Source organism: Arvicola amphibius, chromosome 11, assembly GCF_903992535.2.
Source record: "Arvicola amphibius chromosome 11, mArvAmp1.2, whole genome shotgun sequence".
NCBI classification, from domain to species: Eukaryota; Metazoa; Chordata; class Mammalia; order Rodentia; family Cricetidae; genus Arvicola; species Arvicola amphibius.
The window spans coordinates 73045297-73059902 of NC_052057.2; the positions used below are offsets into that span (position 1 = coordinate 73045297).

General features: G+C 41.8%; 1 protein-coding gene across 2 annotated transcripts in view; it reads right to left on the reverse strand.

The window, feature by feature from the left end:
- Window positions 1-14606, reverse strand: part of Prex2 (phosphatidylinositol-3,4,5-trisphosphate dependent Rac exchange factor 2) — a 274501-nt gene that overhangs the window by 57877 nt on the left and 202018 nt on the right. For both annotated transcript variants that reach the window (XM_038347373.2, XM_038347374.2), the window contains one exon: window positions 1403-1517. In XM_038347373.2, the coding sequence (XP_038203301.1) occupies window positions 1403-1517 (115 nt within the window). The remainder of the gene's footprint in view (window positions 1-1402; window positions 1518-14606) is intronic.

Sequence of the window (14606 nt, forward strand, 5' to 3'; positions counted from 1 at the left end):
GAGAGAGAGAGAGAGAGAGAGAGAGAAAGAGAGAGATCTTCCAATAATTGCAGAAAATAAAAGCTTCTAACTTACAGTGCAGTTCCCTTCTACTGATTATAAGTCATTTTCCTTGCTATTATATTATCAAGGAAATCTGTGGTTCCCCCTTTGGAGTCTTCGTCTTACTAATAAAAGAATTTTTAAATGGACATAGAAGGAATCTTGAGGATCAATTTATTAGAGTCTGGAAGGAAAAACAATAGGACCGGCTAGATGTAAATCTCAGAAACGGCACAGAGTAGGGAGATGGTGAAGAGGAAGAAAACGTCACTCCATTTTGAGTTTGGGTCCAAGAAAGCCCTCATGCTTAGCAAAGCAGCTGCATAGTAGAAAGGGAGGGGACAGAAACACCTTCCAACATAGGTTAAAAAAAAAAGCCCCAGCAAGCTCAGCCTTTTGACTAGGATCTAAAAGAAGGGAGAACAAAAACCGGCACGTTTAGCAGTGTGGCATGGGGCACCAAGGGCTTCTCTGCAGTGAAAGTACATCATCTCAATGGGAGATAGTTATTCCTCCTGTCTCCTCAGCACAGCTTCAGCTTTGGTGTTCTAGCCAGGTGACTGTCAGGCCCAGCTGCAGAAGACAGTAGTGCACAATGTTCTAATCTTAGGGCCAATGAGAAGGCCAAGTATCCAGGCAGGACCTGAGCTAGGAAGCAGATTCTATTCTTTGAGTCAGGAGGAGGTCGCTTTCCCTTAGTGAGTCTCAACCAAACCCTGATATCACCAGTCTACCATATATTATTTTAAGTCCTGAGGAGAGGGGAGCTGACTTTTCCTTTTGTGGTGTTACCAGGGAAATAGGTTAGGTTCAAAGCCAACCATGAGGGAAGAGTCCATCCTCAAAACTTCCATCTCTGCTAATGTCTATAATAACAACACAGTCATGGTGTAGAAAGACATATAATATTAAAAGTCAAGTGTCATTTACTCGGATAAAGATATATTTTTCAAAAAACATGCATATCGCTGTCATATCTTCATCTGGAGCTTCTCTGCCCCCATGGAAGGGGACAGCTGTTTAGTGGCACGTGAAAGAAAGTATTTTCCCAGCAATTCAATGACCCTTTCTGTAGATGTCGCCATAAGATAAAATAATGAAATTTCCCCTGCTATACTTAAATCACATCCCTTCATTTTCTCTAGAAATTAAAACGTCAGCACACAACATTCTAAAACTTTTTCTTATATTTTCATGGGGCATAGCCATTAGGGTATATGAGACATTAAACATTATAAATACCAAAGGAAATATCAATAATCTAAGCTAATAAAAATGTTACAAATCCTGCTCATGTGGCCAAAACAGACAGCCCAATAGGAAAAGCAAGGCTAAGTCAACAAGAGTGGAGATTACATACCTGAGCTTCTGATTGTACTGTCTGACCTTTTCCAGGGAGGTGGCGTTTATCTGGGCTTGAAACTGTTCCACGGAAACATTGTCTCTATAGCAATATCCTTCCATGCTCTCCAAGGCTGCAGAAACAAGTTAACCGTTCACACACAGTCTTGCGACTCAGTTTCTGTGCCTTGCCTCTAACCCTGCTGATTTCCAACAGCTACACCAGAGTGTCTAATATGAACACACATGCAACAGATGCCTCCAGAAACGAACGAAAATGTGCCCTGTGCTCTCGAAATATACATCAAGCAGTTGGTGAAATTAGTTTTCTTGTTAAGTAGGCAAAGGAAATTTCTGGTTTAGACTATCTTCTATTTTTGAAACATTTTGAATGCATTGTAGAAGACTAGAAAATGCTACCCCCAAATTCGAGCATTATTTTCAGTTGATTATTTTGAGAAACTGCAGAGCCAAGAAGTATTCTGAAAACAAAGTAAAATTTAAGTCTTTTGTAAAGGGAATTTGCATCCAAAACAGAAGCCTGCATTGTGTATCCATACCTGTACTGTGGGAGGGGGTGGAACGAGAAGGTAGGAGTGGAGGTAAAGGGAGGGGGTAGAAATCTGCATTTGCATGCACATCCCCTGTTCTGCCCCACGAAGAGAAAGGGATGAAATCATAAGAGCTTCTGATCCCTGCACAAATCACTGGGATAAATTCGCACAGCAATCTCATCCTCGTTCCCTTGTCACCCTTACCATCAGACCTTTCTCCCAATTTGTTTCCACGGACATGCACGCAATAGTCTTTCCTCCACAGGATGCGGGATGCATTGCATGTCAGACCTACAGCAGATGCTGAAACCAGGGGTTCTACTGGAGACTGTTTGGATTTTCAAAGCACACACACACACTTGTGTAATGCCCTTTCCATTTTCACTAAGCACTTATGTTCTGTGGCTTTAACTCCAGCAGTGTGTGATAGCACAAGAATTCTTCAACCGCACAATGATAGGAGTAGAGGAGCTAATCTTACTCCACATCTTTCTCAGTGTTAACCTTTTCCCAGGAAGGTAGCATTCTATGCCTCTATTTAGCACATCCCAATTGCCAGCATCATTATTTTTGCATGTTGAGACAATTACTCGTTACTCAGGGTTAGCTGAGACTGAACACTAAGACCCTGTATAGTCAATGACCTAATAGCTACGGTTCACTGAGAGGTTCTTGGGTAGGTGACTCACACAAGCATGGAGATGCCACTCAAAGGCTAATCATTCATGCTCAGGTTAGACAAACATCTTACTATTCAGAATGGCACACAATTGAAACCACGTATCAATTATTTCTAAAATTTTCTATTTAATGTTTTCAGACTGTGGTTGCTGTCTGGGACAGAAAAACACAGCAAGTGATCCCACAGAGAAGGGGGAGATGCTTAGGGTGGAAGCTGAAGAAGGACCCCTGCTACTGGCCTGACCCGCTATATTTTCTGACACTTTGGTCTACTTTGCCTTTGCCTCATATAGCAACTTCTTCTAATGTCATTCCTTCTGTAGTTACGTCAGATTCTAGGAATGATAGGACTGATCAACAACCATCTTCACGATAAGAGATCAAACTTCCTTGAAGGAACAGGCCTTGAAGGACAGGAGCCCCCATGATGAAGTCACTTCCGCAGCCTTGTTACACTTCTGTGGCTGTAACACAAGACCCTGACAAAAAGCAACTTAAAAAAAGAGTTATTTAGCTTATAGTTACAAAGGGGACATAGGCAGTGATGGCAAGGATGCATGGCAGCAGTAACATGAGGCAGGCCTGGCACTCAGGAGGCATGAGACTGGCCTGTCAGTCAAGAAGCAGAGCATCACATATCAGCCACACATAGGAAGCCAAGAGAGAGAATGGGAAGTTTTGCTGGGGTATTAAACTTCAAAGAAACCCTACTCTGTGTGACACCCCTCCTCTAGCAAGTACCACTTCCCAAAGCAATGGTTCTCAACTTTCCTAATGCTGCAGCCTTTGAACATAGTTCCTCATGTTTGGGGACCACCAACCCTAAAACTATTTTTACTACTGCTTCATAACTGTAATATTGCTACTGCTGTGCATTGTAATGCAAATATTTTCAGAGGTCCAAGTTTTCCAAAGGGACTGTGACCCACAAGTTGAAAACCACTATCCTAAAGGGCTCAGAACTGCCCCTAACTGGGGACCATGTGCCCAAACACATTAGTCTATGGGGGAACACATGAGTCTATGGCAGCCACAACATGTCCCAGACAATGGCACTTCTCCACACTGAGTTAGCCCCATGTGAGAAGCAGAGTACTCATCTTGAGCGATAACGGTGATGGCGGTGATGGCTTCTCTGGAAGCCCATGCCCGCTATCACATACATGTCATTTATGCGGGCTTTAGCCATCTCGTTTGTTTCTTGTCTACAAAATCTCAAACTTCCTATCAGGCCCTTATGACAGACTCGGGGCCAGTCCTGGGCTTGACGTGTACTGCCATACATGGCTACAGTGACATACGCTCCTTTCTCTGCCGTCACCACTGCTTGCCTCTGTTGGGGGCAGTAACATGGGAGAGTCCAGGGCACCCTCAGAGGTGGTGTTTTTACACTGATACTCGAGTAACAAAGCCATCTCCTTGTTCTCTTTTGGCATCTTCAGCACCCATCTGGGCTATACAGGACTTCTTTCATTGGTCTTGGCCGTAATGATCTGCCTTTGCTACTGGGATCTTTTGCGACTAACAGTAGCAATGACAAAGGCCTAAATTCACATGACCAAATACGGACTTTCTTCTTTTCCCACTGTAAACCTGCAGTTATCTGGGAATCTCCCATATGCAGGACAATAAACACCATTTACAATAAAAACTGGATCTTAAATCCCATGGGCAGTCTTTCTACCCATGAGGGTTGCAAGGGTCAGCTTCACACAATCTAGAATCTCCCAGAAAAACTGGTTTCAATACAAACTGCCTGTAGAGATGTCTGTAGTAACTGTTTTATTTGTGTTCCTAATGTAGGAACCACAGCCTGAAAGTGGGCAGCATCGTTCCCTGGGTTTGTATCATAAGTTGTATAAAAGGAAAGAGAATGAGCGGTGTGGTAGGCTGGTCCTCATTCACTTCTCTCTGCTCTCAATGTTGGCTATGGCTAACTGCTCCTAGTGTCTGCTCTGACTCCCCTAAATGAGGGGCTGGAACCCATAACTGTCAGCTTCCAGTTCATGCCTTGACTTCCCCAGTGATGGAACTGTGAACAGAACAAACCCTCTCTTTCTTAGGGCTGCTCCTGTCTGCACATTGATCATAGTAACAGAACTGAAACTAGTACATCACACACTCTCGTCCAGGGAACTTCATGATCCCACTCACCAAAGGACACAGGAATTGCCTAGAAACACTTGAAGCAGTAAATTCCCCAAATCACCAAAATCTTCTACATGACCCTTCTGAAGACACACACGGCCCTCTTAAGAAGGCTTCACAGAAGCTTGACTAAATCCTTCTCCTATTGCTGTCCACACTTAAATCTATGTTAACCATATAAATAAACCCGTTAGGAATTCTGGCATCACTTGGGTAAAGGTCCCCAAATGTTACCTCTTAGTCGGCTGTAAGTAGCAGCACAGAGATGTTTCTCTGGCCCATGCCCTTCTCCCACAGACACTAGTGAAATGTTGGTGAGTTTTCTTGACTGCTGGTGAACAGCTCTACTCTCTGCTCCTAGCTTGTATGTCACCTGAGCTTTTCTGTTTCTTGGAGAAAGTCGAAAGCCCCACATGATGTTTAAGGACTATAATGAGGTCTGTAGGCAGGTTTTCCTCTAGAGTTATCAACATCCATTCGGGGCCAGAAGGAACAATCGTGGCTACCTGCGAAGATCTCCCTGTAAGGTCTATTTACCACAACATCCAAAGCCATTCTCTTGTCATCAAGAGATTGACCAGAGACCCCATCGAGGAGAAGTGACTTTAGGGTAACATCAAAAAAAGTAAGCCTTGCTAAGTGGAAAATTATAAAGCCTAAATGTATTAAGAATGGCTGTTTCCATGCATGCCATTCTCCAGATCCGTCCTGAAACTACTACTCCCATACTGTACTTCCTTACTTTAACTTCTTTCTATAAAGCTAGCAGCCTCAGGTACAGCAGCTCTGCAGACCTCTTTCACTATTTCTTGCTTGATGTTCATCCTCAACTTGTCTCCTTGGGAAAGCATGATTCCCTGTTTTCAGCTCTACGTTCTCCCAAGATACATAATTTTTTTTTTTATCAAAAGTGCTTTCAAAACTTACTAAGGCAGTGATTCTCGATCTATGGATTGCCACCCCAACATGAGTGGCATATCATTTATCCTGCATACCAGATATTTGCATTGTGATTCATAAACGTAACAAAATTATAGTGATAAAGTACAGTGAAATATAGCATGGGGAACTGTATTAAAGGGTCACAGCACTGGGAGGGTGAAGACCACTGCTCTAAGATAAAGACAAATTTAAACTACACAGGTCCACATGCACTAGTCATGCCTTTGTAATGTGCTAAAACATAGGAAGACAGTGATGTATAGAGATGGTTTCCAGGGATACACAGAGGGAAATTAGCCGCGCAAGCTCTGGGGCTGCCCAACTCATGGCAATACTGCAAAGGCTGGTGAAGCAGCCCAGGTGGGGAACTCAGAGTGAGCATTATTATCTTTTCCTTTCCATCCGTTCCCTTTCAGACACACAAGAGAACATGCAGACTATAGTTTAGCCTCATTATAAGGTTTTTTTTTTTAAGTGAAGGAATTTGGCCTAAGTAAAGGCATCACAGGAAATATTCCCATCTCTAGGGCATCAGCCTGTGCTGTCCAGCTCTGAAATGGGAAAAACTACTGCAGTCTGCTGAACGATTTCACTCTTTGACCATTTTGCTCTTACTGGGTATTCACGTGAGGCTCATAATAAATTAGGTTAGGCTCTTTGCCTCTGAGACGCAAACTTTCTGTCTTGTTTTTATTATGAATTGTTGGATATATAAGATTTTAGGTGCAGGACTGTTTTGTGCAATGGAGAAAAAATAGAACAACAATCTAATACTGCTGCATGATAAATAGTCTAAACACACTATAATCATTTTGTTGTTACATTTATATATATATGTCTATACCTTTATATATACTGCTTTCATTGAATGACCATCCTAGGCAGGATTGAGAAGGTTTTTATTGTAAATCTGAGGGAGAAAAGAACCAGAGGCATCTAGAGAAGTCTAGACTGAACGTGGTCCTCAGAATAGACCAGGCCATGGGTAGGGCAGGAGCGGGAGTTGGGGACAAAGAGAAAAAAAATCACAATAGGAGAGAGGATAACAGATGAAGTGACAAGTTTTGGAGCTGAGGACCAAGGGCATCAAGAGAGCAGATAGCCAAAACGAGTGAGCTATATAAGAAAGTGAAGCTGGGAGGAAAGAAGTGAGGCTCAGGGACTGGGAAGTTCAGGGCAGGCTAGGGAGTGAGACATGCCAGAGGAGCCAGTCCTGTACCAGGTACTTTTCAATGCTGGGAGAGACTGGCAGTAAGAGTCTACTTTGTTCTATTAATAGGTACCTCAGTCAGCCATTTGTCCTGGGTTTCCTTGGGACTTAACACTCAAAATGTCCTTATAAATTTGTATATTGTTTGGTTGGTAGCAAATTGGTTTCTAAGTGCATGTTTGCATAAATTAAAAATGTTAAATTAGTGTGAATTATTGCGTGGTGTAACTGGAGTTTTAAGGTAACATTGCTGGCTCTAGTTTCCAAACAGGCTATGCTCAGCCTCCAATCCCAGTGCACCTGTTAAAGATATGATTGATGGGGAGGAACAATGGGGTAGATTGGTCAGTGTGCCTCAGGTAGAATGGACAAATGAAATCCATTTATCTCAAATCCATCTTTGGGTTACTGACATGCGCTTTAGATTGGACTGAAACAAGAGACAATAAAAACATATAGTTCGGCAGTCTTGGGTCAGACAGGCTAAGGTCTGATCAATGCTGTCTCAGTTCTGGTTCTAAACTATGGTTCAGAGAAGTTCTCCCTGCTTGAGTTGACAGGTTGATCCTCAGAAGATGTCTATTTATATTCCAGGGTGCAGCCTCACCAGGATACATGACTACCATCACTTGGAACACTCTGTTGTTCCAAGGTTTGTGACCACAACTTACCTCTGTGCTGTCAGCTTGACAGAAGGGTAAAATAACTAGGCAGATATTTTTATGTGATTGACAAGCATACATAAAGAAGCAAACAGGCAATCTGGGGGAAGGAGACAGGCAGGGGATGAAGGCAGAGATGCTGGACTTCTTTCATGCCTTTGTTGCCTCGTGGACCCAAAAGAGAAGCCAATGCTTTCTTTAAAAGGCACCTTCTGAGTAGCCGCTATTATAGGAATTAACTTGCTAATAGACTGGTTCACTTAAATTAGTTTGTAAAAGGAAATAAAAATGTTTCCTGGGCTGTTAACATGTTTGGCCTATGTTCTATTCACAGTTTCTAGGCTTTAAGTTTTTAAAGGAAAATAAGACAGAAAGGGGCCTGCAGTTAAGAAAAAAGGGACAGAAAGTTCTCGACAACGTGAGAGTGCAAAGTAGTGGAAGAATACGAAATGAACAGATTTTGGCAAAGAAGGTTAATCAGGAAGGTTTTGAGCTGGGCAGTGGTGGTGTACACATTTAAATGAGTTCGAGGCCAGCCTGGTCTACACGAACAAGTTCCAGGACAAGCTCCAAAGCTACAGAGAAACCCTGTCTCAAAAAAAGAAGGAGGAGGAGAAGGAGAAGGAGGAGGAGGAGGAGGAGGAGGAGGAGGAGGAGGAGGAGGAGGAGGAGGAGGGGGGGGGGAGCAAAGTTTGTCACAAACATAAAGGACCATTTCAAAGGAAAGAAAAGAAAGATGAAAGCAGAAGGTTTAAGTCTGTCTCACAGAAAGAGCTGAGTCACAGAATATTGATAAAAATGAAACTTAAAGATAACATCTATATGATTACACTAAGTATAATTAAAACATTTAGATTTTTCCTAGGGTCATAATTTTTAGGTGCTTATTTCATCAATCTGCTCTAGAATTAAAGGAAGCTTTCAAATGGATGATGATGATGATGATGGTGGTGGTGGTGATGATGATGATGATGATGATAAAATATAGTCAGTAACCAGTTTCTCCAGTCAGATATCCTTACGTCAGTTTTTAAATTTGGCTTTTGGAGATTTGAAGAACTGAACACAAGAATGGCAGCCTAAGAGGCCCAGGAACAGGCTACAGTGGTAGCCTTAATGGGAAATGGTGAATCTTCCAATCAGGAAAGATCCTGCCTTTCTGAAAATCCTAGGCTGAAGAGGACTCCAAACAATTCCCAGGGAACTGAAAGACTGTCTAAAACTGGGTCTAAAAACTAGGGTAAAGAGGACTGGCACTGGAAATAAGAGTGTTCCATCCCAAAGGGAAGGGGGTGGTCTTTACCCCTAATACTGGCTGTCCTGGAGGACTGAAGCTGCTCCAGGACTCTCAGAGAAAATCCCCTCAAGTGACTACAAATATCCATTAAGTTTTTAAAAACAGGGGCCCCCTTCTTGCCTTTCCTTGAAAACTACAGCCGTTTCTAAAAGTGCTTGTCATAACCAGTGTTGACGGGAGCCCAAACTATAAAATTTAGTGTGCTTTAAATTTAAAATTTAAAATTTAGAATTTAAACTTTAAAATTTAGTGAAGACTGTGAGATGCAATTTTTTTCTCAAACTTTATTTCTTCCTAGAGTTCTAATCTTTTTGTTATGAAGAAATGGGAAACCCTCTGCAGGACCTCTTGGTATTCTGTTGATCTGTATGAAACAGTCCCTTGACAAGTTTAAAACCCAATTGGAAATATTGATTAGTTTAAGGTCTAAAGGCTATTAATCAAACACCAATAGACTAATTCAGTAGATTCAAATATCTGTATTTATTAACTCAAAAATTTCAAATGAAATTGCTTGGCTCACTGTCCTAAAATTAAGGAACAGTTACCTTGGGCATGTTGCATCTTAGATAAGAATATCTATCTTTGAATGGACTGATGCCCACAGCATGGTGACTGCCCAGTGGCCCTGTACAGTGTTACCATGAAGATTCAGAGTTTGTGTGACCTGTCATAAAATACAGCAGTTAAAGAATTAAAGTCCCTGATTTGAAAAAAAAAGAGACTTCAAAGAGGAAAAATGTATAGATGCTATAAGAGCACAATGGAGGGATGGGTCTGAAATAGGTTTCTCGTAAAGAAGGTTAAAAGAAAAGGCACTGCTTCTAGATTTAAAAAAAAGTTCCTCCCTGAAGGAAGAGATATTCCAAAGTAAAGAGAAAAGTGAAGAAAGCAGAAAACTTGAGCCTGTCTCACAGAAAGGGCTAAGTCACAAAAAGGCTGACAAAAGATGAAGCTTAAAGGTCACAAGTATATTGAAGGTGTGGGCTCAGGGGACCACTTCCTAAATATAATCCCAGCACTACAGACACCGAGAGCAACAATGAACAAATGGGACCTCCTGAAACTGAGAATCTTCTGTAAAGAAAAGGACACATTTACTGAGACAAAACAGCAGCCTACAGGATGGAAAAAGATCTTCACTAATCCCACATCGGACAGAGAACTGGTCTCCAAAATATATAAAGAACTCAAGAAACTAGACATCAAATTACCAAATAATTCAATCAAAAATGGGGTACAGATCTAAACAGAGAATTTGCTACACATGAATTGCAAGCAGCTGAGAGACACTTAAGGAACTGTTCAACATCCTTAGCCAAAAGGGAAATGCAAATCAAAATACCATCTTAAACCTGTCAGAATGGCTAAGATAAAAAACACCAACGATAGCTTATGCTGGAGAGGATGTTGAGTAAGGGGAACACTCCTCCACTGCTGGTGGGAATGCGAACTTGTATAACCCCTCTGGATTCAGTTTGGTGATTTCTCAGAAAACTGGGAATCAACCTACCTTATGATCCAGCAATACCACTCTTGGGCACATACCCAAAAGATGCACACTCATACCACAAGGACATTTGCCCAACGGTGTTCACAGCAGCATTATTCATAATAGCCAGATCATGGAAACAATCTAGATGCCCCTCAACCAAAGAATGAATACAGAAAATGTGGTCCATTTACACAGTGGGGTACTACTCAATGATTAAAAAATAATGATATCTTGAAATTTGCATGCAAATGGATGGAAATAGCAAAAACCCTCCTGAGTGAGGTAACCCAGACCCAGATAGACAAACATGATATGTACTCATTCATAAGTGGATATTAGACATAAAGCAAAGGATAACCAGCATATAGACCCTGATCCCATAGAAGCTAGGTAACGAGGGGGAGAACCCTAAGAGAGACATATGTGGATCCCCCTGGGAAAAGGAAACAGACAAGATCTCCTGAGAAAATTGGGAGTGTGTGTGGGAGGGAAATGGAGGATGGAAGGGGAGGGAAAGGGAGGAGGAGAACATGAGGAAATAGGATGTTCTAGAACAGGGAAGGACAGTGAGGGAGAGCAAGGAAAGAGATATCTCGATTGAGGAAGCCATTATGGGGCTAGCAAGAAACATGGCACTAGGGAAATTCCCAGAAATTCACAAGGATGACCTCAGCTAAGCCTCTAAGAAAAAGTGGAGAGGACGCCTAAACTGGCCTTTCCCTGTAATCAGATTGATGACTACCTTAATTGTCATCATAGAACCTTCATCCAGCATCTGATGGAGGCAGACATCGAGATCTACAATGAAGGACTAGGCCCAGCTACTGGATACCAGTCCAAGAGAGGGAAGAGTGATAATATGGGCAAAGGGATGAAGAACACGATGGTAGTACCCACAGAAACATCTGACCTAAACTACCCAAGTAGTGAAAGCTCACGGATTCTGGATCGATAGTGAGGGGAAGCTGTATAGAACCAAACTAGGCCCACTGAATGTGGGGGAGTGGGGCAGTTGTGAGGCTTGGGTAGTCTGTAGGACCACTAGCAGTGGGACTAGGATTTATCCCTAGTACTTGAACTGAAGTCTAGGAGCAAATTCTCTTTGGAGGAAGACCTTACTCAGCCTAGATATAGGGTGGAGGACTTTGGTCTTACCTCTAGGAGAAGTGTCAAACTTTGTTGACTCCCCACGGGAAGTCTTCCCCTTTCTGAGGAAAGTATGGGGGAGATAGAATGGGAGAAGGGTTGGACAGGAGGAAGGGAGGGAGTTGGAATGGGGATAGCTATTAAAATGAAAAAAGATTGTATTTAAAAATTCTTAATAAAAAATCTAACAAGTACATAATTAAAAATAGTTTCTAAAGGTTGTAGAACATTGTGTGCCTCAATAAAAGGTTCAAAGTTCCCCACAAATGTGGAAATTAAGTTGTCAATCTGAACTCTGGGACAGAGCTCTAACCTCTAAAAGGGAGATGCCCCAATGGCTTAATTAAAAGATAGCACAGAGCCAGCTAGGAGCCTTTGTAGCATGGTTGCTTCCTGTAGAACTCAGAGTCTACACACTGGCTTCAGAGCCCAGTCTCTTTTGAAGGCTACTCATATCGGTCTCTGAAACCCTGTGACAGATGAATGAACCACAGAGCTTCCAAAAGCCAACTAAGTTACTGTTACCATCCCAAGCCTTGAGACGTCCCAATCTAGAAGAAAGCCTTTGCCTTTTACATAGCATAGAAATAAAGCATAGAGGGGGCTCCAAAACACGAGGAACATTCTTTGACTTGGAGCTTATGCTTCTGAGCAGCTGGACTCTATAGTGTGTGAGAGGCCAGGGCATTTGTGAGCTCTAACAGCTACAAAGATGGCAGCAGATAGGGCAACTGAACTCATTCCCTAAATCCTCACCAAGTTCATAGCATCTTTGAAACCAAAAGATACCATTGGTTAACTAAAACCAAGCACTTTATTTGGAATCACCAAAACTGATCTTTAAGGTTTACCACATTAAGCCTACTAACCTTGCTCAAGTTCTGGAAACAAACAAATTAGCTCACTCCGGGGTGGTGCCCATAGATCACAAGTCTATGCTAGTGGACCTGACTTAAAAGATGAACCCTTAATGAACCCATGTACAATTGTTTAGAGATGGAAGCAGCTGGGACCTGATAGGCAGGAATGAATAGTGGCTTCCAGGAGGAAGGAAAAGCTACAAGCCTTTCTCCCAATAACCCAACTCCCAAAGCTGAACTTGTCAACTCAACCAGAGCTGTCTAACTGGGAAAAGAAATGAGTCAATTTTTACACTGACTCTAAACATGGTTTTCTAGTTCTTCATGTTCACCCAGCTGTACGAAAATAAAGGACCTTAAACAAGAGAATTTTCTCAATCAATATGCTCCTGAATTTCATTTCTTCTCTAAGCCATCTGCAACCCACATGGGTAGAGATGTCTCTCTGTATACCTTCTAGTATTTGCTAACACTTGTGCAGGATGGATGGACACCTACCACACTTGGATCAAAAAGAAATAAACTAAGATAAAGCCTTATTCCCTATAATAAAAGCTCTACCTTCTATGGCTTTACAGCCTCAACAGTCTCTTAGACATGTGAACCTCAGAAGACTTAAAATATTTCTTCAAGAAAAAAATATGTCCTAACTTCTTAAATGCCATTATAAACTAATCCAAAGTTATCAATGATCCTCTATTTGGTTTGCTTCATCTCTTTCCTTTAAGAAGCTGTTGATATATACTCAATGACCACACACTTACACTATCCCACTAAATTTGTTCCACACTGGAGTCCACTCTCTGAAATAATTCTGTGTTTTGTTATGTTCTTAATATGTAACAGTCATTTTTTAACAGCCTAAGGGATCTTACTTCTAAACTGAAAAGCTAAGAGGATGCAGAAACTTGAAAGCCCTTCCCTTGCTATTCTGAGGTGTCTGTAAGGGAAACTAGAACTATTATTAAAGCAGACTGTTGGGAAAATATACCTGAGAAAGGCACTAGCATGTGTCCTCAGCTCCAAGATTTACATACTCAAAATCTATGTCACTTTCTGCTTATGTTTTAATGATTTACTAGCATCATTGGGATGTATCTCTTGATAAAAGGTCCTGCTATTTTCAGTTTTAATCTTATTAATTACACACAACCATCTGCTGCATGATGTGTCATTTATGCCATTGATGGCAGGAGTTAATGACATAGATTCTTACAAATGAGAAGATTATGATGAGATTATGTTCTGGTCTTATAGCTCCTTGGACATTCTCTTATCCCCATCAGACCAGGCAGGTTGACACTTTTGGTGCCTGTGTAAGGACTGTCTATGCCCTGATTAACCCATAAATTCTAGGAAATGGATCTTTAGTCATCAGCATATCTTAAAGAATCAGATTCTCATAGGAGGAAATTGAGGTGGGATAGAAAGACAAGGAAATTGGGGAAACATGGAAAGTAAAAACACCTCTTCAGCAAGGAGTCTGGCTAAAGTCTTTGAAAGACAAGAGATAAGAACCTCAGCAAACTTCTTGTGAAAGTTGCCTACACAGAGGTAATACTCATTTTACATAGAGAGACTTGAATTAAGAATACTAAAATATCAATGAACTGTGCTTAAGGCCTAAGTATATACACATGTATGGCCATATAGTTTCCTCCTTTGCCAACTTCAAACCTGCAGTATTCTGAGAATCTCCCTCTGTGACCTCTGGGATCCATGGTTTTACCTTATCAGATTGTAACCATACCAAAGCGCTGCAGAAACAACATATGCCCTTTTTTACTGAGAACTCAGAGGTTTTCCTTAGTGACTCATGGAAGCGACCACAGAAGCCAAGCAAAGCCTCCCAACAGCTATGGCTAAAACAATCAGGCACAACTCTTTCCTGAGAAGCCACCTCAAAGTGGCTCCATCTTTTTCTATCTTAAATCTATAAAAAGATGGCTTATTCATAAATTCTAATTGTATTTCATGCTGACTCATTGTTCACTTCTGTCCTGTGGTTCAGTAAAGAACCTCAACTTTACTTCGATAGATGCCTCTGAAAACAAGTCCTTGGCCTGCTGGTGGCAGCAGCATGGAGCTATGGCTCTGGCCTGAGCCCCACAGTGCTGAGAGTAGGCATGTATTCCTAGTCCCCAGGAGGTAGAGGCAGGCCAATTCAGACCAGCCTGAGGCACAGAGAGAGTCAAGGGCAGCATGAACTACACAGTAAGACTGTCTCA